The following is a 27,305-nucleotide window of genomic DNA, read 5'->3' on the forward strand; positions in this document are numbered from 1 at the left end:
GTATGGAGCCATGAATGGAACTGTTCTTTCAGCACCATCTGGAAGGGGTCGACCTGAAGTCCCAGCATACTGGCCCAGTATACGGACAGTTGATTATTTGACAAAGCCTGTAGCAAATGGATGAGATGTGTGCGGGAATAGCCCTCAAGTTCCAGCTTAGCACGGGTATGTTTTCAGGGTAGGAGATGATGGCAGTGATGCTCACATTCACCATGCTAGACTTAGAAGTTTCTTTAGAGATCCTATAATCTAGTGTTCTTAGTAGGAAGAATACTTGCTCCACAATCTCAGAGATGGTCAGTGCCAGAGAAAGGCTAGGAATTGGATCTCTTGATTCCTGTTTACCCACTTATTCATTAATTTATGTTAATTCATTCACCAAACAAATAGCTCTGGCTGCCTGCTTAGTTCAGGCATTCTTCCGTGGCTGAGGCTGTAACAGTGAGCAAAACGGAAAAGGCCCACTTAGCGCTCCGATAAACCACATCGAATCTGAAATGCACACTGGTGGGAAGAGATCCCCTTTCCAGAGAAGCTCAAGATGAATGGTAGTTTTTTCCAATAAATTCTGTCATTTTCAAAAGTCTGTTATCTTATTATTATTTTGAAGTGGTACATAATTTGAAAGAATGAAAAATTCTCTTTGGTTGGACAAATTAGCCTTTAGGCAGATTATGACTTTTTTTAAAAAACAATCAAAGTCTCAGTGAATAGTTTTCTAATAAATGTGCTCAGAAGGTGGGATAAGTTTGAAGATCATTTTTCTAAATGGTAATTTTAAAAAAATTGGTGCCATTTTGTGTGATAATCATTTTGTACTTGCTTGAAAAAATTAAAAAGTTCTTTTTCTTCCTCCTCCTTTTTTTTGCTATGTTGTGCTCTTACCTGCCATATTGGTTTGATATGTTTCTAATTGCTACATTGGGATAATTTCTTAAACATTTCTAATATTTAGGATGACTATGGTTATCTCTAAATGTGCCTGTGTTATATGTGTGAAGGGTTCCATAATTGCACAGCGTTGTCTTTGCTTAGTACAGAGAAATCTTAGTGCAGTGACAACTTCAAGCACCTCTTCCTTTATAGGGCCGTGCAGGCTTGTCTTTAGTCTGTCGTCTCCTGAGACTTGCTCTGCAGAGGACCTGGGTCTCAGTTCAGCCAGGAGATACCACGCATGCCCAGATTGTGGCAGCAGGAGACAAAGGGTTAGCCACCTAGGTAAGGTAAAAAGACAGGAAAAGAGCACACAAAAGACAATTGTGGTTGTTTTATACAAATCTTAACTCTTTATTAAGACAGCATAAAATTACAAAGTTCGTACTAGCATTTGCATAACAAGTTTTAGGACAAACATCTCTGATTTACAATAAAGATATTTAAGCAAATGGAAATATTGAAGTAAAAAGTGAAGCAATCTTGAATCTTTGTTCATCTTTCCTTTGACTCTCCTTTGCTTCATTGTTTTTCTCCCATTCCGTCTTCAGCCATTAATTGAATGAGTGAAGGAAAGTTAAAGCTACAGGTTTTGACATGTGGAAAGGCCTTTTCTTGGTGTCTTAGCCAGGCTCTGGCCATCATCTCCTGCTGCTAACATTAATTACTTTGCAGATGGCTCTAATTGACCCGCTAAAAGAACGAGTCTGTTCAGCCCTTCCCAGGCCTTCAAGTCTGGGCAGTTTCTGAGGACAGAAATGTACTACTTGCTCTCAGCTCTTATAAAGGGAAGAGCCGTGTTCTGCCTTCCAAGTTCTGAGTCCTGGCCCTAGAGTGCCCTTTGCTTTCAGAGTTCTTTGCTTAAACCCATGATCTGTCTGGTCCCAAATCTGTCTCTGACACTGTCTCCGCTGTGACTGATGCCCTGGCCACGCTGGACTTCTAGCTGCTTCTGTGTGGTTCTCAACCTTTTCCTGCCTCATGTGCTTGCACACCCTGATCCCTGTCCATGTGACCAGCTCTGTCCTGCCCACATGTTCCTGTCCATATTTTATTATCAACCTGTCCTGCCTGCTTTCTTTTTAAAAAGTTCCCAATCCTCTTAGTGGAAATTAATTTCCCCTTTAGGACCCCTTGAAGCTTTGTTACGATATTAGGTATTTGCTGCCTTGTCTTATTTTAATTAGAACATTATAACCACCTTGAGGCTAAGGACTGTCTTTTGTTTCTCTTCTGTCCTCACCCAAACTTCCTCCTGGTGTTCAGGGAATGTTGGTCTTATTGAGTTGAGGGGGCAGAGATGGCCAGGCCGGGCCACTACTCTCTGTGTGGTTGGTCGGTGGTGGTATTGTCAGTGTCTGGGATCATTTCCTTTCCTGGGCCTGAAATTAGTCAATTCCCTTCCTGTTTCTCTTCCTTTAAAAATGCATAACTTGTAGTTTTTTTACTTTAACAGGTAAAAAATTCATTGTAAAAACCTTAGGAATTATGGGTCAACAAAAGAAAACAAAAACCATTGAAATTTTTACAGGAAGCAGTAGCCCACTATTATATTTGTGTGTATATCTCTGCAGATATTTTTCTATATGTGAACATACATATATAAACATAATTTTAAAAAGTTACCAAACATAATGTAATATTTTCTCATTTGTTTTTTATTTTTCACTGAATGATGTTGTGAACATCTTTCCCATCTTTCCAAGTGTCTGTGAAAACATAGAAACCTACTCATATCTACATCACTTGAAGAGAATAGCTGTGTGCGTGCATGCGGTGTTTGTTCTTGTTTAATTATTTCCCCAGGAAATCTTTATAAGTAGCACTTATAAGATTATAAAAACTTGCGGATTTAGAGAGCAAACACGCTTTCAGGGCTTTTGATGGCTATTGCTAAATTGCCCTCTGGAAAGGCATATTACATTAATTCATGTTCCCAATAGTAAGTAAGCGTGGAGTGCCTGTTTTCCTCTGTCCTTGCCAGCTCTGGCTAATATCATTCATGTTTACTTTCTAAACTGATGGAGGAAAGTGGTCCCTCATGGCTATTTTAACTCACAGGCCTTTTATTACTAATATAATTGTAGATTTGTATATGATTGATCACCATTAGTATTTTTTTTTCTTTTCTGTGAATTGCATTGTGTACTAGAACATTATATTTTGTGAATCACCTGCCCATGTTCTTTGCCCTCTTTCTGTTGGGTTGTTTGCTTTTATTTGTTTTTGGCTCCTTATGTTAAAGATGTTAAAGATAGCAACGCTTTGTTTTTCATATTATGTATTTTGTAAGTGTTTTGTTCTCAGTTCGTCTGGAAAATTTGTTTATGGTATTTTTTAACTTAGGAAAATTTAAGAAATTTTTATAGTCATTTAAAAAAATTATTTCTAGGTTTAATGTCATGCTTAAAATAGTGTCTCCTCAATATGCAGCTGTATTTTTATAGTAAATGTATGGCTTTACTTTTAAACATACATTCCTTTAATGACTGTATCATTATTTGGTGTAAGATTTGATGTAAGGATTGGATTTTCCTAAAATGTTTAGTCAGATCTTCCAAACATATTTATCCTTTATTTACCCTCTTCTCTACCAATTTAAAATGCCATTGTTTCTACATTTTACATTTTGTGAACTAAATGGCGGACTAGGAAACAGAAGCATGGCAAGAATGAGACTTTTAATAACACTCTCGAGAGCAGGTGCCCATTGTACAGGAACACCCGTAGGGCAGGGAACATAGCCTATGTATTTAGACTCTCCTCCAGTTCCTCATTGGCTGAGGACTCTTTGATCACCTATTTCCTAATAGGTCGCCTAGGGCTTGCTGTCTCCCATTGGGTTATTTAAAAAAATGGGCTGGGGCCTTCTCTAGTTGCCTCCACCTCCCTTTGTCTAGGGAAATCTTCCTAGGAGGTGTGCTATCAGCCACACATAAAGCTCTCATCCTCTCTCCCCACCCCCACATCCTGTTTGCTCTGGGGAAATTCAGCAGCCGCCTGGCCAAGTGCTCTTTCTTTTCTATGAAGATAAATCAGAGGCATATTTCTTACAGCGTGAATCTCTTCTCAACTCTCTGTTCTGCCCTCTGGGCTGTCTCATCAGGCCTTGCTCACTGTATCTTGGTGACTGTCACGGTATATAAGGTCCTATTGCCACTCTTCTTTTTAAAAAAAATGTTTGGGTAGTTATTCTTTAAGGTGAACTTTAGAATAATTTTGATAAGTTAAAAAACTTTCTGGCTGAAACCCGTTTGGCTCAGTGGATAGAGCGTCGGCCTGCGGACTGAAAGGTCCCAGGTTCGATTCCGGTCAAGGGCATGTACCTGGGTTGCTGGCACATCCCCAGTAGGAGATGTGCAGGAGGCAGCTGATCGGTGTTTCTCTCTCATCGATGTTTCTGACTCTGTCTCTCTCCCTTCCTCTCTGTAAAAAATCAATAATGTATATTTTAAAAAAACACAACCAAAAAACCCAAAACTTCCTGAAATCTTGTTTGGGATTAGATTCAATTTATCGAGTGTATGTATATCCATACATATGTACATATATGTATAAATATATGTATAAATATTCACATACATCATACATATGTAAAATTTGCTGCCATTGTTGTCATTGTTAGCAGAAACTTTCCCCCAGAGATTATTCCTACATTGTTTTACAGTGCACATAGAAATGTATTTTATTTTTGCATGTTTATCTTATAACCATTCATGTACACCTGGGAAAAATGGATAATGTATAAACAAATGTGCACTTTTTCTATATGTACTAAAAATGGTAGAAGCAGGGAGTTCTTGCTCTAGGATGTGGTAAGAACTGGACTTAGAGGAAAGTCATTTCTCTGGACAAGGTCATTAGAAGGCAAGCTTGATAGTAATGGATTTATATCCATTCCCTACAATTTCACTGTGTGTGATGCCTGGTTTCATACTTGTATAACTAAATATTGGGCAGATCAGAACGTAACCTAGATTAGCAATATTCGACAAACTGTAATATTTATTATTTGAAAATTGTTGAAGCGTTTCAGTTATGTATAACTGTGTTCAAAAAGTATGTCACCTTTATTTGGATGCAGTTTTCTTTGTGTTTAAAATTTTTTGTTTCATGACATATGGGGTTGTAAAACCACATATGTGAGAATAACTATAATTGTATCGTAGAGGAATTTCAAAATTACTAGCCCACTTTCAGAGCTCCTGGCAGTCATTTGTTCTAATTTAAAAGTCAGAGAAGAGAAACGAAACATCTTTCTTTTTTATTTAATGAAGGGTGCTTCTATTGGTGCTACCTTCTCAAGGGAATTCTGAATTGGCGAATCAAGCTAGCTTGAGTCAGAGTGCTCAGCTGTTATATCACCTCAAGTTTATCCCTTTTCTCCCTCCTAACTTCTTCTTTCTCTACTTTCCTTTCTATTAATTTGCAGCCTGCCTATGTTTCCTGTTGTTAATATACTAGAGTGTTCTTAACTGTCTTATGGTGCGTGGGACCGTCAGCTATGAGGTGCAGGAGTGCCTACTCATTAAAATTCTGCTGCAACCTCTTATGTGGTTTAGGAACTCATTAAATTCCCACTGTGACCCTTCAAGAAGCTTACACCCCGACACCTCCATCCTGCTTGTGCTAGGCATGTTCTCCACCTGCAGCTCTGTGCCTATGAGGTGTGCCCACATTCCCCAGCCCTGGCCTAGCAGGCCACCTTTGTTTGACCTAACGCAAAGCCTCAATTCAACCGATAATGACTTGCATCCACTTAACATATTTTTACACCCTTAAGTCCCAACCTTTCCATACCTACAATATTTTAACACAGCTTAAAAGTCTTACTGTATTGTACCCAAAGGAGTATATATCTTCTAGTTGAAACAACTTTTGGTATAAAAATGTTTTTAGGTGGGATGAAATCAAACTTAAAACTTGAGAAAAGTGATTGAGAAATCATTTTACTTTTAAGTCTATTGTTTTAAAAAAGGAAAGCAATGTAAGGGCAGAAGGATTATTGTAAGGTTACAGTCTTATGTGTGTATGAATGTGCCGAGTTTAAATTCTGTGTCTCTCTTCACTGCATTTTATAGTATTGGATAAATTAAAAATATTTATGTTTAATAAAAGGAAAATAGAGAAGCCTGTAGTGCAGAGGTCCTCAAACTTTTTAAACTGGGGGCCAGTTCACTGTCCCTCAGACATTCCACACATGCGCACTGCGGGCCCGGGACGAGTCGGCTGCTAAGCAGGACAGGCAGCGGCGGCAAAAACACCCGGCGGGCCGGATAAATGTTTTCGGCGGCTGCATGTGGCCCGCGGGCCGTAGTTTGAGGACGCCTGCTGTAGTGTAATGAGGGAGTGGGCACAGTGCTTCATTGTACAATGTTCTTTATGCTTGAAGCTCCACGAAGTTGAGAATATTCACCGTGACCAGCATTTGTTGTCATTAAATATGAATGTGAGACCTGGTGGGGAGGGTGGCAGCAGACTTCGTGGGTGAATCTGTTAAGAGCCATTTGGGATGATCAGGGCTCCCAATACTGGGAAGTTAAACACTGTCAGACAGAGGATAATCAGATGAGAGCATTATGAAAGTGGATATTAGCTGCATTCCTTTCTTTCTACACATAATTTTTCATTCTTTGCTCACATAACTATTGACTTCTGTTCCAATTCCAGTTTGAACACATATGGAAACTAATTTATGTGTTTCACCAGTGCGGCTTGAATTAGGATATTTGTGCTACTGTTCACTTCAGAACAAAGGCATTTGTGCCACACGGCATGGCGGGTCAAGACCTGACAAGTCCAGGTTGCTAGAGTGACCGTGGACTCACAGCTTCCCAGCTTCCACATCTTCCACTGCTCACTCTTCTCCCAACAGCTACCTGCTGATATTATGTGCTGAGAAAGAGAAACTGAGGTGCCTACACAAGACTGTCTTAAAATGGTGTCCTGTAAAACAATTACAGAACCCAAAACAACGTGCAGAGGAGACATATTCACACACTGCTTGCTTAGTAGCATCTCACCTTTAGGGTGTTTTTCACCCATAGACTTGCCTGACCTCTCATGTAGAACTTGATGTGTGTACCTTAAATTTGACCTTTCTGTAACCACTAGAGGCCTAGTGCACAAAATTCGTGCAAGTCCGGCCTGTACCCTCTCCAATCCAGGACCCCTTGGGGGACATCCCTCTCGCAATCCAGGACTGCTGGCTCCTAACCACTCACCTGCCTGCCTACCTGATCGCCCCTAACCACTCTGCTTGCCTGCCTAGTTGCCCCTAACCACCTCTGCCTTGGCCCCCACCACCGTGTCTTTGTCCAGAAGGATGTCCGGTCTAATTAGCATATTACCCCTTTATTAGTATAGATTTGCCCTACTTTCCCCAGAACAGTCCTTCCTGATGTATGTCTGTAGTCCTAGCATAATTATTAATATACCTCTTTTTCCTCCCAGAAATGGCCTGATTTGGGTAAATGATGTAGCACCCAGTTGGTAAGCCTTGGTGCTTGCTGCTCTTCTTCTAGGTTTTCCTTAGCTCTGCTGGTGAGGGAAAGCCTGCCCTGATGGCTTCTAGGTCCCTTCAGAAGAACTTGTTCTGCTCCCAGCTATCCACTCCACGTCCTCATCAGAGATGCAGCCCGAGAGCTCAACCTGCTCATTTCAGAACTGGACGTTCTAGAGACTGGTAGTTCCACTATGTTTTAAGTGAATGATTTTTCATTCGTGGAGAATAGATGGTTTACCTGGGGCCCAGTGCCTGCCTTTCCTAGGAGTCTTCCTCATCGCCCCAGGCCCTGTTACCTATGCTGTCTTATTCTGAACAACATGCTTGATTATCCCACTCACAAGCTCTCACAACAAGTTTACCTAAAAGAAAGTGGTTCATTCTTTAGAGTAAGGGATTCAAGTTATTTTCCAAAACGCTAGAAACCATTCACCCTTCATGGTGCGGGCCTGACATCTCCTAGATGTTGGTCGATGTTTGCTCACACAGCGAATGTTGATTAGGGTTACCGTGCGCTAGGCATCATGCAGGTGCTAAGGATGCTACAGTGAGTGAAAGAAAGTTTTAAGGGAGGGTTAGCTGTGTCAGCCAGGAGGAAAGGATGGAGCAAATGGGGCTGTGTGCTATTTATAGGAAGTTGGAAGGTGGAGTAATGGGCTATGGGAGCATATGGTGTCGTTTTATGTCTATCTTGGTGTCTGTTACAGGCTCCTAGAAAAGGAGCTGTTTTTCTTCTTTAATATTCCCCAAAGCAGTTAATACTAGAAGGAAGTGTGTAACTTGGGGGAGTGGGGTGGAGGGAGCGGCCCTTTAAAATGGAAAAATAGAATAATTAAAGTGACCTTTATCAGATCTGGCAGTTAATGGTTAGAAAACCATCTGCCTTTGTAATTACAAGCAAAAGTAGCAGTCTAAAAGAACTTTTATTTGCCACCTTTAGACATGCTCCAGTGACTGTGTGGTTGAGAATTTTGAAAATAATGAATTACCTGTAGAGAGAGGTAATTAGAATTCAGTTAGCGCAACCTCTCTGTCTCCTGGTGAGACAGGAAGTGTTCCTCAGAGAAATGTTATTATCAACAGCCCTGTTTATGTATATTCCCGGTGCTGCTAGCTGACTTCATTAAGTAGATATGAAAGAAGTTTCTGCACCCTGTCAGGTATTCCCAAGAATACAGAGTCAAGAATTGTTATTTTAACTATTGTTTAGATTTTAAAAGGGAATGAGTATGTGCCATGTAAAATCATCAAGAGGTACACACATTTAATTAGTCATTCCATTAGAAAAACCTGTCCAGGGCACAGGCATGTGCTTTATTTCTGTGTAGTGAAGGCTGCCCTTCGGCTCACGTAGGAAACCATGCCAGCTGCGCAGTGCGACTCCCAGGAACTCTGCTGACTGGCTCCAACCCTCCTCCAGCCTCCTCATTCGCTCATTTTAGAACTGCACAATCATGAGTCCTATCCTATGTTGGTTAAAGAAATAGTGTCTAGAGTTCCTAACAAGAAAACCTACAGTTAGGCCGAGTCACAGAAAACAGACTGTCCGAGCAGGAAGGGACCTGAGGGCTCATCTGCTCCAGCCCTTCCTTTTGCAGGAGAGGAAATGGAGGCCTACGTTTAAGACACACATCTGACTCATAGAAGAACCTACTGTTGTCCTTCAGTTACCCATAGGACTGTATGAGTTAATACCCCTACAGTCGTTAGAACTGTGCCTAGGACATAGTAAGTGCTCAGTAAACTGGAGTTATCACTTCTTGTTACTTCTAATGGCAGAATTCAAATGAGAATCCAAACGCCCTGACGCAGCCCAGTGTTCTTTCATATTTTGCATGTCCCACGTTGTATACAGAGAAATGTGTTTGAAGAAGTTGAGTTAAAATCAAGAGTGATGGCCTCAATGCCATTGCTGAGTGCGTGTTCCATGCTGAGCTCTGGGCTAAGCACTGCATATGTGTTGTCATTGAATCCTCACAGTGTCCTGTGAGATTCACACTCTTTCTCGTCTTCATTTGACTCCCATAAAGGCCGATAGATAGGTAACTTGTCCTTAGTCACACCATTATTAAGGGGCTGGGCTAGGCTTTAAAGCCTACTTCCTCTGACTTCAAAATCTATGTACATAACTGTGATTTTATTTCAGGAGTTGGCAAATTATGGCCCTTGGACCAAATCCAGTCCTTCCTGGATTTGTACAATTCTGGATTGAGAATGTTTTTAACAATTTTAAATGGCTGATCAAAAATAAAGAAGAAGACTATTTCACGATGTGTGAAAATTATGTGAAATTCACATTTCAGTGGTCATAAATGAACTGTATGGGAACATAGCAGTGCTCTTTCATTTGCATGTTGTCTGTGGCTGGCTCTGAGATGCAGCAGCAGCAGAGTTGAATAGTTGTGATAGGGATCCTGTGGCCTGAACAGCCTACTACCCGGCCTTCATTCTATCCTTCTTCTCAGTGATTATGCTTTATGAGATTCTAATTACTTAGAACACTATAGTGGGATTTTACAGGGCCTAACTCCTCCTGTTCCCTGACTTCTTTGTTTGTTCTATATTAATTGACATATCAATCAAATGATGAATAGTGTGTATAAAAGAAGCTCACCCTTAAATACCTGTGTCTTGTGTTTTGAACAGACTGAGGGATGATTTGTTGCTGGATAACCTCGAGACTTGATGATGACCTTTTTTGTACTCTGGACTGTAGCTACTTGTCTGTGGTGTACATGCCCCCCATATCCATTTGCTGAGCTGATTATTTTTAAACCTCCAAGTTTCTTAGACGCAGAACTCACTCTATTGTCTTTCCTTTGTAGTGGCTTGCTGTCTTCTGATTACGTGGAGATTCACTATGAGAATGGGAAACCACAGTACTCTAAGGTACGATTAACAGCGTATGAAGTCCTGCAGTATAAATAGACTTAGTCAGAGGCCTGGTCAAGGCACACACTACATGGTTTTGATGTCTATCTTCAGTAAAAGTATTTGTCGTCTTATACAATGGCACAACAAATTATGTTTTTAATTTTAAAGTACATTTAGAAGAAATTTATTAAAAACTTCCAGATGTTGAAGATAACAATAGAGATTCAGTATATTTAGGGCAGTAAAGAAACGTTTGTTTTGGTTACACATACAGTATATTATGTAAGTGAATGGTGAAAAGAGCTATACAGTTCCATATCAGCATTTTAAATTAGTAGATAACCAGGCTACGGTCATAGAAACTGAATGGCAAGACTGGGTGGGTCATTAGAATGAGTATTTAATCCAAGTGATTCTAGTGCCCCAGAAAGGCAGAGGACAGGTAGGGGAAGGAAGATTTAGGGAGCACCCTCCCTCCTCATCTCCACAACAATTCTTTGAGGTGGATATTATTATTCCTGTTGTGCCAAGGAAGAACTGAAGGCAGAGAGAAGGCAAATAAACCTGCCAGCAAGCATTGTAATATGAAGGTAATTGGGTACTTGATTTCCTTCAGTGGGAGGTCAACTTTTGCTCTCTTCAATAAAGAGCAAGGGGGTTTAGATGAAAACCAGAGGTGGATTCTTTGTATGGAAGGAGCAGTGATTTCTGCCAGTGGAATGGCTCCATCCAGACTTGGATCTGCAGGAAGTCCACAGGGTGCCGTTGAGCCGAAGCAGTGTCCACGGATACCACAGGCGTGGGAGAGGACAGAGGGGAACAAGCCAAATGGGGACAGTCATTGGATTCTTTTTTTCTGAATTGCTAGAGTATCGGTAGAAAAGTGGACCTTTAATGTGTGGGTTTGCTGGGTTGTGCAGCACAGAGAACTGGGTTTGTCAGTCTGATAGCCTCGCGACAAATAGTTACTTGTTAATACTGCCCAGGGGGACCTGGCATTGCTCAGGATTTATAACTGTCCCATCATTAGTGATTTGATGTGTGTTCTAAACCTGTGAAATTTTCCACCACAGACTAAGAACGTCCATATATTATTTTTACTAGCCTGTCAGTTCTTGCCTGAGGCTGCATGTGGAGGGTGGGGAGGGTGGTGATGGTGGTGTTTGAGTCTCCCTAAAAGTTAATGCTGTGGAAAGTGAGCAGAAATGCTAAATCAAGCAAGGTAACGGTGCTTCCTGGCACTTGTACAAGCCACAGCTCTGTCCTCGTGCCAGGGCCGGGAGCACTGCGGATGCTGAGTCATGAGTGTGGTGTAGAGATTGCAGAGAACTTTATAGACTCAGCAAACAAGCCACCTTTGCAGGCTGCAGTAACCTGACCCAAACTAATCACTAAGAAGTTTATATATATATATGTTAAAAGTAGAGTAGCTAACGGCCTCCAGAGGTCATTGGAGGTCCCCAGAGGAGGTCTTATCATTAGTAAGACACGCCAAATCTTGTGTCAGTTGAAACTAAAACTTAAAAAAAAAGGGTAGTTCAACGCTGGCCAAATAAGTGTTCATTGCAGTTTGTGTTTGTGGTCATTGCTTTACTCTTATTTATGACCCATTTTCTCCAAACAGCTCATATACCCAAACTCTTCGTATATAATGAATTAATGGTAACCGTCTGGTTTTTATGTCTATATCTGTATATACATATATATATATATATATATATATATATATATATATATATATATATCCCTCCCTCCCAAACTTAAATGATATGCCCCTTAAATATCTGGTAGCAGGATTTTTTAACCTAACAATATTATAAGCATTTTAACATATGTTAAATAATCTCCTAAACTTTCGTTTTAAAATATACATATTCTTTCCTATTTATTTGCTATAATTTGTTTAAAAATCCCAAATTAGTAGATATTTAGATTGTTTCTAATCTTTCACTATACAACCAACTCTAAAGAAAGGCTTCTCAGACATATTTGAACACATCTTTGATCATTGCTAAGGATTAATTCTGATACTGGGATTTTTCTGGGTCAGGACAGGCACCTTGTTTTAAAGCTTTTGTTACATCTTGAGTTTTTCTTTCTGAAAGTTTATATATAAATTCACATTCACACCACTATTACATACATATTTTTAAAAACATTTTTTTAAAAAAAGCTTCACAAATCTAGAACGAACGTTCCAAAAATTCATCTGGAATAAAAAAAGACCCCAAATAGCTGCAGCAATCCTGAGAAAGAACAAAGTAGGTGGGATCTCAATACCAGATATCAAACTGTATTACAAAGCCACTGTCCTTAAAACAGCTTGGTACTGGCACAAGAACAGACATATAGATCAATGGAATAGAATAGAGACCCCAGAAATTGACCCAAACCACTATGCCCAATTAATATTCGACAAAGGAGGCAAGAGCATACAATGGAGTCAAGACAGTCTCTTCAATAAATGGTGTTGGGAAAATTGGACAGATACATGCAAAAAGATGAAACTAGACCACCAACTCACACCATACACAAAAATAAACTCAAAATGGATAAAAGACTTAAACGTAAGACAGGAAACCATAAAAATACTAGAGGAATCCACAGGCAGCGAAATCGCAAACATATGCCGAAGGAATTTCTTCTCTGATAATGCTCCTAGGGCAATGGAAAATAAAGAGAAAATAAACAAATGGGACTACATCAAAATAAAATGCTTTTGCACATCAAAGGAAACCATCAACAAAACAACAAGAAGACCCACTATATGGGAGAACATATTTGCCAATGATACCACCGATAAGGGTTTAATTTCCAACATTTACAGGGATCTCATGAAACTTAACAAAAGGAAGATAAACAATCCAATAAAAAAATGGGCAACGGACCTAGATAGACACTTTTCGAAAGAGGACATACAGAAGGCCGAAAGACATATGAAAACATGCTCAAAGTCACTAATTATATGAGAGATGCAAATCAAAACAACAATGCGTTATCATCTCACACCTGTCAGAATGGCTATCATCAACAAATCAACAAACAACAAGTGTTGGAGAGGATGTGGAGAAAAAGGAACCCTTCTGCACTGCTGGTGGGAATGCAGACTGGTGCAGCCACTGTGGAGAACAGTATGGAGCTACCTCAAAAAACTAAAAATGGAACTCCCATTTGACCCAGTGATCCCACTACTAGGAATATATCCCAAGAAACCAGAAATGCCAATCAGAAAGGATATATGCACCCCTATGTTCATAGCAGCACAATTCACCATAGCTAAGATTTGGAAACAGCCTAAGTGCCCATCAGCAGATGAATGCATTAGAAAACTGTGGTACATATACACAGTGAAATACTATGCTGTGGTAAAAAAAAAAAAAGGAACTCTTGCCTTTTGCAACAGCATGGATGGAACTGGAGAGCATTATGCTAAGTGAAATAAGCCAGTCAGAGAAAGATAAATACCACATGATCTCACTCATTTGTGGATTATAGAGAACAACATAGACTGATGAAAAGGGACAGACCCAAAGACTGAGAAACAGCGATCAGGCTATCAATCCCCAGAAGGAAAGTAGGGGAGGGCGGGGGTAAGGGGAAGAGATCAACCGAAGGACTTGTATACATGTATATAAGCCAAACCAATGGACATGGACAACAGGGGGATGGGAGCATGAGTGTGCGGGGCGGGGGGTGGGGGGAGGTTGGGGTTAATGGGGGGGATGAGGACACATTTGTAATGCCTTAACTAATAAAAAAAAAAAAAAGCTTCACATTGCATTCCATGTTGTTAAAGAAAATCTTAAACAGAGTACCAGAAATTAACATATAAGATTGTTTGGGTTAAATAAACCTGTTTTGTGCAAACCTTCTTCCAAAGATCTCAGACTATTTAGACCAGTGGTTCTCAACCTTCTGGCCCTTTAAATACACTTCCTCATGTTGTGACCCAACCATACAATTATTTTCGTTGCTACTTCATAACTGTAATGTTGCTACTGTTATGAATCGTAATGTAAATATATGATATGCAGGATGGTCTTAGGCGACCCCTGTGAAAGGGTCGTTTGACCGCCAAAGGGGTCGCGACCCACAGGTTGAGAACCGCTGATTTAGACAAAAGTATACATACATAATACACACACACACATGATTAGAGAGAAACAGATTCACTAATAGCCTGTTGGCTTTGAAGTTAAATATAAATGTGGACATTTAATATATTCTGGGAATTAATGTGAGACAAAGTGATGAGTCCATACTTTGTGAATCTCGTCTAGGTTTTCCTACTTCATCATCGCCTAGCTCCTACCTAGTTCCCACTTCCAGCTCAGAAGGGTCTCATGTCTTAGGCTTTTACTTTTGCTGGATGAGAAGACTTTTTTTCTTATGAAGCAAATATAGGAACTGGAGAGGTCAACCACCTAAGTAGGTAGCATAGCCTAGGTGCCAGGTAGTCAGTAAGTATAGAGGGGAGACTTTTGTTCTGCATCTGACACCAAATTAGCTTTTGTTGGTGTTTCTAGCACAGTGCTTTGCACACAGCATACAATAAAGCAGTGTTGTTGACTTGTTGATCAACTTGGTTGATGAACCTATTAAAAATAAATTAATTGTTAGTATTTTAGTTCTTATAAAAGAATTAGACATCCATTTGACAGCATAAAAGAATATTTTAAATTTAGCATATTTCTATTAAACCCCTTTAAGGTGAACCATTAACTGTATGTGCTTGCTAACACTTTGGTTTCTCTTCTGCTGATAAAAAGAGCTACCACTTGGCCAGCAGTATAAGATTGGATAGAGAGATGCAGTGCTCCCATCCCTACTTCCCTCGACCTTATTGGGTAGGGAAATTGTCCTTTCCTTGCTCTATTTTCTCACCCTGACTTCTTCCTGTTCCCGTGCTCACTCCTGCCCAGGGTCATGAGTGACCTAACTGGTGGGAAGGGGTTGGGCATGACTGTGTAGTCCCTCCCTCTCTTTCTTTTGTGATATCACCTCCCTACAGGAAGAGCACCTTCTCTCTACTTTTCCATGCTCTCAATTGTATAGTGGCAGCCTGGGAAGCGGGGAGGTGAAAAGGGTTGTTTGCCCCATGTTGTCTGTGCTTAGGTGGGTAAGTCTGGATAACTCAGGGTATAGCATTAGCAGGCCTATTGGATTCTCGGTGAACCCTCTCCTCCAGTTTAGTGCTATCAAAAATGAAGGTGATCTATTTTTTATTTGTTTCAGTCCTGTGTCACTCTTACTTGGTTCTAAACTTACTTGGGTGCCACTTCACATCCTCTAGGTTGGCTATAATAAAAAAGATGGACAACGACAAGTGTTGGCAAGAATGGAGAACTGGAACCCTGATACACTGCTGGTTGGAATGCACAATGGTGGAGCTGCTTTGGAAAATAGTTTGACAGTTCCTCAAAATGCTAAGCATAGGGTTCCCTTATGACCCAGCAATTCTAAGCCTTTACATCTCCAGGTGAACTGAAAACATATGCCCAAGCAAAAACTTGTACGTGGATATGTCTAGCAGCATTATTTATAATCGCAGAAAATTGGAAACAACCCAAATGTTCATCAGTTTGTTGTAATGTACCCCACGAATCACAGAAGGATGCCTCAAGAAGCTGAATTAAAGAGTCACATTTATTGCAATCCGGGACTATGAGGGGCCATTCCCCAAATCTCATAGTAACAAGATGGTCGAAAAACCAGGTTTATATAGGCAAAAATCACAAAGGTATTGATTACATCCCAGGGTTTGGAATGAGGAACCTGGTTCGCAAAAAAGCAGTTTACAGAAGCAGAAGTAAGCATGTTAATTACAGTTTTGGGTCTCCGGATCACTAAGTTGATAGAGACACATTATCTGGGATGGCTGGGTTGACAGGAACACATTATCTAGAGCCCTCGGGTCTCGAGACCACTGAGTTGTCAGGAATTTATTATCTAGAGCCATCGAGGCAATTTAGAGTAATTGTGCTGTCCTGGTCTTGGGACCACTGAGTCAACTGGAATGTATTATCTGTGTCCACTAAGACAATTTAGGATAATTGTGCTGTCCTGTTTCCCAGGTACAGAAGAATGTGCTTTCTAAAACCAGTGAGATAACAATCAATAGGATAGTCATTCAATCAAATGGAATGATGTATACAATTCAGAAAATCAAAATAACTTTTCTATTGTTAAGCCAAACAGCAGGGTTAGAGTTAAACTACAGTTTCTACCTGAGATGGTTGCTACCATACTTCAAGTTGACCAGTATATAAGCTATCACACAAAGAAATATTATTCAGACATACAAAACAATGAAGTCCTGATTCATGCTACACGGTGGATCAGTCTTGTAGACATTATGCTAAGTGAAAGAAGTCAGACACCAAGGGCCACATATTATAAGATTGCATTTATTTGAAATGTCCAGAATATGTAGGCAAATCCATAGAGATCAAAAGTAGATTAGTGGTTGCCAAGGGCTGGGGGGGTGGTGGTGTAAAGGACGAATGGGGAATGACTGCTAGTATAGGGTGTCCTTGTGAGGTGATCAGAATATCCTGGACATAGTGGTGATGGGTTCACAACTCTCTGAAAATACTGAAAACCACTGAATTGTATTCTTTTAAAGAGTAAATTTTATGGTTTGTCAATTATATTTCAAAGGAAAAAAGCCTCAAATAGGGGAATGATGGTTTATTTAACTACCTTCTCAACAAACATCCATCTTCTGCTCCTTTAAGATTTTGCCACTTAGGCTCATGAATAAGCCATTCCTATTTATTAGGTTCCAGGTGCTGGATATACATCAGTGAACCAAATAGATACAAATCTCTGTCTTCCTTCTTTTCTTTATCACTGTAATCACATCACCCTCCTGCAGTGTTTTTTTGTGCTTTCCTTATCAAATCACTGTGGCTCAGCTTAAATTTCCTTCTTCCCCAAAGACTTCCGGGCAGGGATTGCCAGAGGGAATGGGTCTTGGTGGGCTTGGCTCAGGGCAGGCCTGAAAGTTAAAAAAAAAAATCCCCATGAAATCAAGAAAGCAGACAGTACTGGCTCCTCACAAAGCTATTTTAAGTTTGAGTAGTATAATTTTGTGTGAGCTATTAAAAATTTATATGGCATTGGTACAGCCAAACTGTTTTCATACTTGAATATCACTGCCAGTTTAATGAAGGTAAATAATTCAACTGGTGTCGCAGTCACAAGTTCTCTGATTCTCTAAAATAATTTTTCATTTTCTTATTCTGCCACATTCAAATTCAGATCTATGTGTCCAATTATAGATATCTTTTTCTCTTTTGCTTACCAGCCCACTGATTTATTAAATAGGATTGATACACCCTGCTGGTTGATAAGTTTGAGGAATTTAAAGATATGCATATAGAATAGTGAGTATATTGTTATATTTAGAAATAGAGCCTGGGATATCAAATAGGAACTAAGGGCTATGTAGTTTCTTTTCAAATGTGTATCCACACATTCAGGAGTTGATTGACAAAATCAGAGCTTGGTCACCATGAACGGCCGAGTTTATGAGAGTTTCTTAATGAAGATGATATGAACTGGGTGATAGAACTTGACTGAAGCAGATGAGGTCATCAAGCAGACACAAAGGTGGGGCAATTTTAAAGTAAAGTAAATTGAAGCAATAGGTTTCATTTTCCAAAAGGTTGTATTTAAAGTGAGTAAGAATAAAAAAAAAACACCATTCCTTCATTTGATCAATAATACCTGGGATCCAAATCTTTCGCTCCTCTGTGTTATCAGCAGGCTCACAGAGTTGCTGCCCCAGCCACGTCTGCTTACGAAGTGTCTTAAAGGATGCACATGACTTCAGTGTTCCGGTATTTGCAGGAGTGGCCTGGTGGTTTCCAGGGGACTCCTTAGCTCGGCAGCCTTGTGGAGCCGCATGGGCTACTGGAGCACCACCTGGCTGTGGAGCGCTCCGCTCTGTGCCAGTGGGAGGCTGAGAACATTGGGAGCATACTTACTAGGATTTTTAAGTTCCTTTGACTACTCAGTAACTCTCACTTATCAGACGCTCCACTTTGTTCAATTTAATGAACTGACTGACAGTTTTGTATCCCGAAATGCCTCCGGGGGCCCCCATAGACTGGTGTCGTGTGCCCAAGGAGCCCTTTGGGGCCCCCCTCCCTACTGTTCGCCTGGTCACCGATGTGTCCCACGCATAGGTGGTGGTCTCCAGTTCACTGGCCAGCACTCTTGAGCTGCTTGAGGCCTTCCTGACTAATCCGAGAGCCTGAAGGTGTGGGATTCATTTTGGCTTTTCCTGCTGTTGGAAGAGCATTTTAACAATGCCTCCCTCTCTGTACATGGAGGTAGTGGTTACTGTGAGATAGTGGGTGTTCAAGATGGCTAGCTATTGTGTGGAAGGCACCCCAGAGCTGACTGCCCAGTGCCACTGTGGACAAAGCCCACTAAAAGTGACCTCTTTGCCTGCTCCACTACTGTTACCCTGTTTCCCAAGAGGGAATGCCTCTTTTCAGTTGGGATTTATTTAATATGAAATACCTCAGGATGTTCCTTCGCAGTGGTGTTTACAAAATGCTGCATAGATCCGGAGAGTTGCTAAATAGTATTTCACTGGTAATGCTTTCTTGAAAACTTGGTATATATTTAGTAATTAGTAACTCAGAAAATTCTTTAATACGACTAACACCCATACAGAATTAGAACCTGGCAAACTATTTATAGTGCTTAGTATAACTACATAATTAGATATTAACACTTTTTTGTGATGATAAACATCAGGGATTGGATGTTACTTCAAGTCTTGTTTGCGGTCCGAAAAATATGGTGCTCCACATTTAAATATACAGGGAACTAAAGCAGTTTCCTTCGGACAATACCCTGTTTTAATAAAAACAGGTAACAATGGCCTTTATACTGAGAGAGCATCAACCTTCAGTTTCCAATGCAAGTTAAATCTAAAAAAAGAACTTGGGAATATTTTCTGGGGAAAAATGAATATTTTTAGGAGTATCTGGAAAATACAGTTTTTCTTAGAAAGGTCAAGTAAATATGACAGTGTTTGCTATGCATTTCTAATAATCACCTGATTTAAGATAGCCTTTTGGTATGATACAAAGTGCTAAATAACCAGTTTGATGGAATTTGCAGTTACCTGTGACTGTTTTTAGAATCATGTGAAGAGTCTGAAGTTTAGTTATAGAGTCATGACCTGGATTCTGAAAGTGCTGAGATGTGTGATACCATTTGTCCTTATAAGTTCCAGAGTTGAATATGCAAATAGAATTTGACATATTATATACAAGTCAAAATTTATATACAAGATGGTTGTATGAGAACTGAAAAGCAACCTTTATAAAATATTATCAGGGTTATAATACCAAATTTAGACAACCAACATGGAAAATTTGTATTATGCTCTGAGGCTATTGTAGTACAGTATAATAAGCAGTGATCAGAATGACTATAAATCATCAATAAAAAAATCAAAGTATGTCCAGTATATTCTACGTAAGAAAATAAATAGGAAGTTTCTGGTTAAACAATGTGACTTCAATGCTTATATTTATTCCCTTCTTAACTCAAATAGTTAAGAAGTAAAAAGGGCAAGCCAAGAGAAGAAACGCCAGCAGATGAGAGGTGTCCATAAAATTGTAGGAGAGAGAAAATGGATGAGGAGTAATTGTCCGAGGTTTGAGCTTTTCCTGCTCTCCCAAGTTCTTCTGGACAAACCCAGAAGCCAGCCAGCTCATGCCACTTTACCCAGAAAGGCTCAGGGATTGAAGGCACATGAAAACAGAAAGGTTGGTTAAAAGTCTGCCTGGAGTCTATTTAAATCCCTGATCTACTCCATACCTCATATAGCCAGGCAGCCATATATTCTGTACTCTGGTAGAAGAAGTCAGTTTTTAGAGAAATATGGAAAGGAGGGAATTATCAGAGAAACAGTAAAAGTCTCCCAGAACTGAAGTGCATGCATTTTCTCGATTAAAAGGTATAACAGAGTGCCCAGCACAATGAATAAGCAAAGACCCACACCAATGCATGTCGTGAGATTTTATGAAAATGGGAATAACTAAAATTTCTTAATGTCTTCATGAAAAGGGAAAATAGGTATCATAGAAAATATCTATCATTAAAATTACATCCAACTCACAACAGGAACATAGAAGTTGTGAGACTATGCAAAATGCCAAGAGAAAAATAATCTCTATTCTAGAATTCTCTACCCACCCAAATGATCACTCAAGTTTAAAGATAGAAAAAGAAATTTTCGATAAAGAACAAGGGGAGAGAACCAAGATGGCGGCATAGGTTAACGCCGGAGTTTGCTGCTTTGAACAACTACTTCAAAAGTGAAACTAAAAGACGGAACGGACATCACCCAAAACCACTGGAAAGCTGGCTGAGTGGAAGTCCTACAACTAGGAGGAAAGAGAAACGCATACGGACACTCAGAGGAGGCGCAGTGCTGAAGTCAAATTCTGAGGTGCGGAGTGCGCGGAGCGGGCTGGCGGCGGAGGGCTCGGTTGGCGTTTTCAATCGGGAGGGAGTCGCAGACTCTGAGCTCCAGATCCGGGCGAGTCTTTAGGGACCCAGACTCAAACGGGAGAAGCGCGACTGTCTGGTTTCAGTCAGAGCGAGTGCAGCTTTCTCTCCGAGCTTTGCAGCGGGTGCTGGGACTCAGAGAGGCAGAGCCCCTGGGGACAGGACTGAGAGCGGCCATAACTGCTCTCTCCGGCCCACCCTGTTGATCCTGTGCGACCCGCCCCGCCCAAGCCCTGCACACAGGCATTTGCCGGATAGCCTCAGGCAAACGCCAGATTAGCACCTCCCTAGAGGACAGAAGTTCTCTCACTGCAGACACAGCTGATTCTCATAGCCACTTGGCCTGGAGGTCAAACCCTCCCTGGAATTAGCTACAACAATCAAGATTTATAAGACTGCGAACAAAGACCACTAGGGGGTGCACCAAGGAAGCATAACAAAATGCGGAGACAAAGAAACAGGACAAAATTGTCAATGGAAGATCTAGAGTTCAGAACCACACTTTTAAGGTCTCTCAAGAACTGTTTAGAAGCTGCCGATAAACTTAATGAGATCTACAAGAAAACTAATGAGACCCTCGATGTTATATTGGGGAACCAACTAGAAATTAAGCATACACTGACTGAAATAAAGAATATTATACAGACTCCTGACAGCAGAACAGAGGAGCGCAAGAATCAAGTCAATGATTTGAAATGCGAGGAAGCAAAAAACACCCAACCGGAAAAGCAAAATGAAAAAAGAATCCAAAAATGCGAGGATAGCGTAAGGAGCCTCTGGGACAGCTTCAGGCGTACCAACATCAGAATTATAGGGGTGCCAGAAGATGAGAGAGAGCAAGATATTGAAAACCTATTTGAAGAAATAATGACAGAAAACTTCCCTCACCTGGTGAAAGAAATGGACTTACAGGTCCAAGAAGCACGGAGAACCCCAAACAAAAGGAATCCAAAGAGGACCACACCAAGACACATCATAATTAAAATGCCAAGAGCAAAAGATAAAGAGAGAATCTTAAAAACAGCAAGAGAAAGAAACTCAGTTACCTACAAGGGAATACCCATACGACTGTCAGCTGATTTCTCAACAGAAACTTTGCAGGCCAGAAGGGAGTGGCAAGAAATATTCAAAGTGATGAATACCAAGAACCTACAACCAAGATTACTTTATCCAGCAAAGCTATCATTCAGAATTGAAGGTCGGATAAAGAGCTTCACAGATAAGGAAAAGCTAAAGGAGTTCATCACCACCAAACCAGGATTATATGAAATGCTGAAAGGTATCCTTTAAGAAGAGGAAGAGGAAGAAAAAGGTAAAGATACAAATTATGAACAACAAATATGCATCTATCAACAAGTGAATCTAAGAATCAAGTGAATAAATAATCTGATGTACAGAATGAACTGGTGATTATAATAGAATCAGGGACATAGAAAGGGAATGGACTGACTATTCTTGGGGGGGAAAGGGGTGTGGGAGATTCGGGAAGAGACTGGACAAAAATCGTGCACCTATGGATGAGGACAGTGGGTGGGGAGTGAGGGCGGAGGGTGGGGCGGGAACTGGGAGGAGGGGAGTTATGGGGGGAAAAAAGAGGAACAAATGTAATAATCTGAACAATAAAGATTTAATTAAAAAAAAAAAAAAAGAAATTTTCAATTGTGCAAGTTTTCTCACCAACTTTTTCTTCCATGAACACTTTTTCAAGAAAGTAGCAGAGGATGTGTGCCTCCAGAAAAGGGGAGGGTGAGATAATGAATGGAGAAGACATGGGGTATAGAAATCAATACAGCAGGGGTGAGGGAAGGGAGCTCCCAGGGTGATGCTGCAGAGAAGTCCTGGTTGGCAGGTTTGCATCAGGCCTAGAAGGAGGTCAAAGGGAAACCATAAGGGTGTCTCCAGGAACAAAATGGTTGTGATAAATTACCGATATGTTTGATGATAGGAGGAGAGTTGTAGATAATATTTTAGATGGTGGGGCTATTAAATACATGGGAAAGCCAGCAAACAAGAAAACAAAGCAAATATTCTTGAAAATATTTAAAATGGAGCAAAAAAGAATATGTAATCACAACTATGTACAATTTTTTTGCATAGTTGTAATAGAAACACTAAATACCAATTTAACCCAAAACTGGTGATGTGGATTGGAATGTACTAGTATTGAAGGCAAGAGGGTTGTTAAGATTCTATATTAGGAAGATAATTCTAAAGTGAAATCAGGACAGAGGAGTAAAAATGTTCCATTCAGAAATACATAGGTAAACAGCAGAAGCAGCAGTTAAAAATGATGGCTGTGGAGGTGGGGCGAGAGGGAGGAAGGAAATAGCTATATTAAAAAAATAGACCTTGTAGTTACTATTTGATTTTGACAACTAATTTATATATTACTAGGGGCCCGGTGCACGAAATTCGTGCACTGGGTGGGGGGGGGGGCGGGAGAGTGTCCCTCAGCCCAGCCTGCCCCCTCTCACATACTGGGAGCCCTCAGGCGTTGACCCCCATCACCCTCCGATCGCCTGATCGGCCCCTTGCCCAGGCCTGACGCCTCCACCAGAGGTGTCAGGCTTGGACAGGGGACCCCCATCTCCCCCCGATCACTGGCTCTGGCCCCCGCCCAGGCCTGAGGCCTCTGGCCCAGGAATCATGCCTGGGCAGGGGACCCCCATCTCCCTGTGATCGCTTGCTCCACCCCCCGCCCAAGCCTGACGCCTCTGACCCAGGCTTCAGGCCTGGGCAAGGGGACCATCATATCCCCCCAATTCCCGGCTCTGCCCCCCACCCAGGCCTGATGCCTCGGCCAGAGGAGTTGACCCTCATCACCCTCCGATCACCAATCACTGGATCGGCCCCTTGACCAGGCCTGAGGCCTCCGGCAGAGGTGTCAGGCCTGGGCAGGGGACCCCCAGCTCCCCGCGGTTGCAGGCTCCGCCCCTGCCCAGGCCTAACGCCTCTGGCCTAGGCTTCCGGCCCAGGCAGCGGGGACCTGCAGTGGCAGCGGGGGGCGCCGCGATCGTGGGCTCCGCTTTAGACCCAGGCAAGGGACCCCTAGCTCCTGGGACTGCCAGCTTCGACCGTGCCCAGCTCCCATCGCTGGCTCCACCCCTACTTCCTGCTATCACTGGCCAGGGCAGCAAAAGTGCCTGATTCTCCGATCATGGCTGGGGGGCAGGGCAAAGGCGGCCCCAGGGCCGCCTTTGCCCTGCCCCCCAGCTCTTAGCTCCCCTCTGGGTTTCCGATCACTGTCAGTGGCAGGGGGCTTCTTCCTGCTTTCCCTTTCGCCTCCCTGCATTGTGCCTACATATGCAAATTAGCCGCCATCTTGTTGGCAGTTAATTTGCATATAGCCCTGATTAGCCAATGAAAAAGGTATCGCCGTACGCCAATTACCATTTTCCTCTTTTATTAGTGTAGATTTCCAATTTTTAAAACTCATTTTTAATAGTAGGAAAGGAATTAATAAGGTTTTATGTAATTTTCCATAAGAAATGATTACAAATAACAACATTGGGGCCTGTCCTCAGTTAGGTAGAAGACCTTATTCCAAAACAGTTTGTTAAGTATCTACTCCCTTCCATGCTTAAGAAAGCTATATAAGTTGTACCAGTGGTATTGGTGTCTTATTCCCACCAAGCCTTTTCTCCTTCATTGAATTTTATAGGCACATGCTTGTCATGGGGAAGTTGAAAAATTGCCTTGTGCTTTGAGATTTCATATTAACCAGGAAGAGGTTTTAGGACCTTCCTCACAGTTGTTTTTGCTTTATAGACGCGTCCCAAGGAGTGAATCATGATGCAGAAAACATAATTTCTCAAACCTTCTGCGTTGTAGGGTGGAGAGCACTGTTATTACCATGGGAGCATCCGAGGCGTCAAGGACTCCCGGGCAGCTCTGTCGACCTGCAATGGACTTCAGTGCGTGAGACTCTCATTGGGACAATGACCTTGCTTCCATTCATTCATCCTTTCCATCTTTTCTCTCATAGATAAGTCTTGTAGTGCCTCTTCTGTGCCAGTCCTATGCCAGGGACTGGATATGGAGTGATGAACAAGCAGGGTGTAGTCCCTATTTTCTTTTTTTTTTAATCTTTAGTTTCTTTATTGATTAAGGTATTACTCTATTTTCTTAACACTTAGAGTTTGCAGGAGATTCTGAGGTTAAACAAATGATTACACAGATTAATATTTAATTTGCCTTCTTGGTAGGTACTGTGAAGGGGAAGGACAGGGATTTATAGGGTGACCTAACCTAGATCCAGGAATGTTTCCCAGAGGTGGACGCTGGAGGACATATCAGCTGGATCAGACCTAAGGATAACTAGGCGCTAGCCAGGTGACGGGGGGTGTGAAAGAGAGGAGCTCATGCATCAGCTTTGAGGCAGGCTTTAAAAAACACCTGTAGCTGCCTTTGGACCCGAACCCACGCGCGCCATGTAAAGATCTATTTGTGCTCATGTGAAGAAAAAGGATCTCAAAAATCTGATCTCTGCACACAACAAAAATTTCTGTATCTCCAAAAATTAAATGTGATTTTCAGCACAGAGGCATTCTGCTTAATGGAAATTCACAACGTGCAAGCATAAAGATCCTTCATTTGCCTCTTTCGAATCAGATGGCTTTAGATTATTGTTGCACATGAAGAACCTGACTATTTTCTTATCGATGATATAGGATTTGCATAACAAGAAATTTGGACTAGTCGTGCATTATCCTGGAGAAACAACTCGCGATACTGGAACTGCATGAACAGTCCAATCCCAGATTAACCTTCTAATCTGTCCATTTAATTAAAAAAATTAATCATATCATGTATAATTTGTCTGCTCTTGGTGTATACTTTTTACACCCTGTGTAGCCTAGATGCTGTCTAGTGTAGTGTGGGGACCACCATGGGGTTCTGTGCAAATACATAGTTTAGATTTGAGGCAGTATAAAGGTATTTATTTAGATATACTCTTTCTTTTTCTTTTTTATCTTTAATTTCTTTATTGGTTAAGGTATTATAAGTGTGTCCTCATCCCTCCCATTATACTCTTTCTTTTTAAAGATGCAATATGCAGCTCCCCTGCTATTTCTTGCTGTTTGCTGTAATTGTTAATTTTCTCCTTGTGTGGTTTCTCACACTGCAGTGGTATGTTTGAAGATAATACCTTTGTGTATATGATTGAACCACTGGAGCTGATTCATGATGAGGTAAGTCTGGCTGTGACATCAGTTTCCTTGTGATGTTTTATTCTTTCAGCATCTTTGCCTTTGAGCAATAAAGAGAACATAATGTAGATTTCACTGTGCATTTAAACATAGTACCTGTTTTAAACTTTGGAGGGGGAGGAAGAGAGAGAGAGAGAGAGAGAGAGAGAGAGAGAGAGAGAGAGAGAGAGAGAGAGAGAGAGGAGAGAAACATTGCTGTGACACATGCTCCGACTGGGATTGAACCCACAACCTGGGTATATGCCTTGACTGGTAATCAAACCCACCACCTTTTAGTGTATGGGACGACCTTCCAACCAACTGAGCCACACTGGCCAGGGCTAAACTAGCTTTTATTCTCACTCCTTCTTTAGATAATTTTACAACTATTAAGTGTGTACTTAACTTTTGGGAGTCTGAGAATCTTCAGTGGGGAAATTTGTGGGTTGAACTATGATTAGATTATATAATATTTAGGTTTCTTTAGAGGTAGGGGAGAAAATAATGTTTAGAGTCATTCACAGGCCATCGGCTAGACAAAAAAATCACAAGGACATTATGCTAAGTGAAATAAATCAGGCAGACAAAGAGAAGTACGGTATAATGTCATCTGTAGGGACTCTAAAAAAACAACTTATAGAAATAGAAAACAGATTAGTGGTTACCAGAGGCCAATGGGAAAATGGGTGAAGATGGTCAAAAGGTACAGTCTTCCAGTTAGAAGGTTATTAAGTTCTGGGAGTGTAATATACACCATGGTGACTATAGTTAACAATACTGTATTGTATATTTGACAGTTGCTAAGACAGTTGATCTTAGTTCTCATCACAAGAAAACATTTTGTATCATGTAAGGCGATGGCTGTTCACTTATTGTGAAGATCATTTTGCATTATATACATATATCAAATCATTATGCTCTACGCCTTAAACTTATACCATATTGTATGTCAATTATATCTCAGTACACTCTAATAGTGTTGCTCACTAATAGCATGTAGCCAAATTTAAAATTTGGTATATGTTCATTAAATACTGTAATGAGAGTTACTACATGCTGGGTACTATTTTAGGTGCTGGGGATAAAATGGTGAACAAAATAGATATAGATCCTGGGCTTAATAGATCTTATAGTCTACAGGGACAGACAGGAATAAATAGACTGGATAATTAATTATGGTATATTAGACAGTGATACATGCTAAGGGTTAAAAATGAAGCCAAATGGAGTTTAACCTTCACTTTAACAATCCAGGGAAGGGCACA

The 27,305-nt window shown here is 41.0% G+C and overlaps 1 protein-coding gene across 1 annotated transcript in view; it reads left to right on the plus strand.

The window, feature by feature from the left end:
• The window catches only part of ADAM23 (ADAM metallopeptidase domain 23), a 156,264-nt gene that overhangs the window by 60,420 nt on the left and 68,539 nt on the right, over nucleotides 1-27,305 (plus strand). Inside the window, exons 4-6 of the mRNA XM_081095733.1 lie at nucleotides 10,264-10,327; nucleotides 24,683-24,765; nucleotides 25,980-26,043. Of these exons, the coding sequence (XP_080951859.1) occupies nucleotides 10,264-10,327; nucleotides 24,683-24,765; nucleotides 25,980-26,043 (211 nt within the window). The remainder of the gene's footprint in view (nucleotides 1-10,263; nucleotides 10,328-24,682; nucleotides 24,766-25,979; nucleotides 26,044-27,305) is intronic.

This window comes from Myotis nattereri (assembly GCF_964212035.1).
Source record: "Myotis nattereri genome assembly, chromosome: 7".
NCBI classification, from domain to species: domain Eukaryota; kingdom Metazoa; phylum Chordata; class Mammalia; order Chiroptera; family Vespertilionidae; genus Myotis; species Myotis nattereri.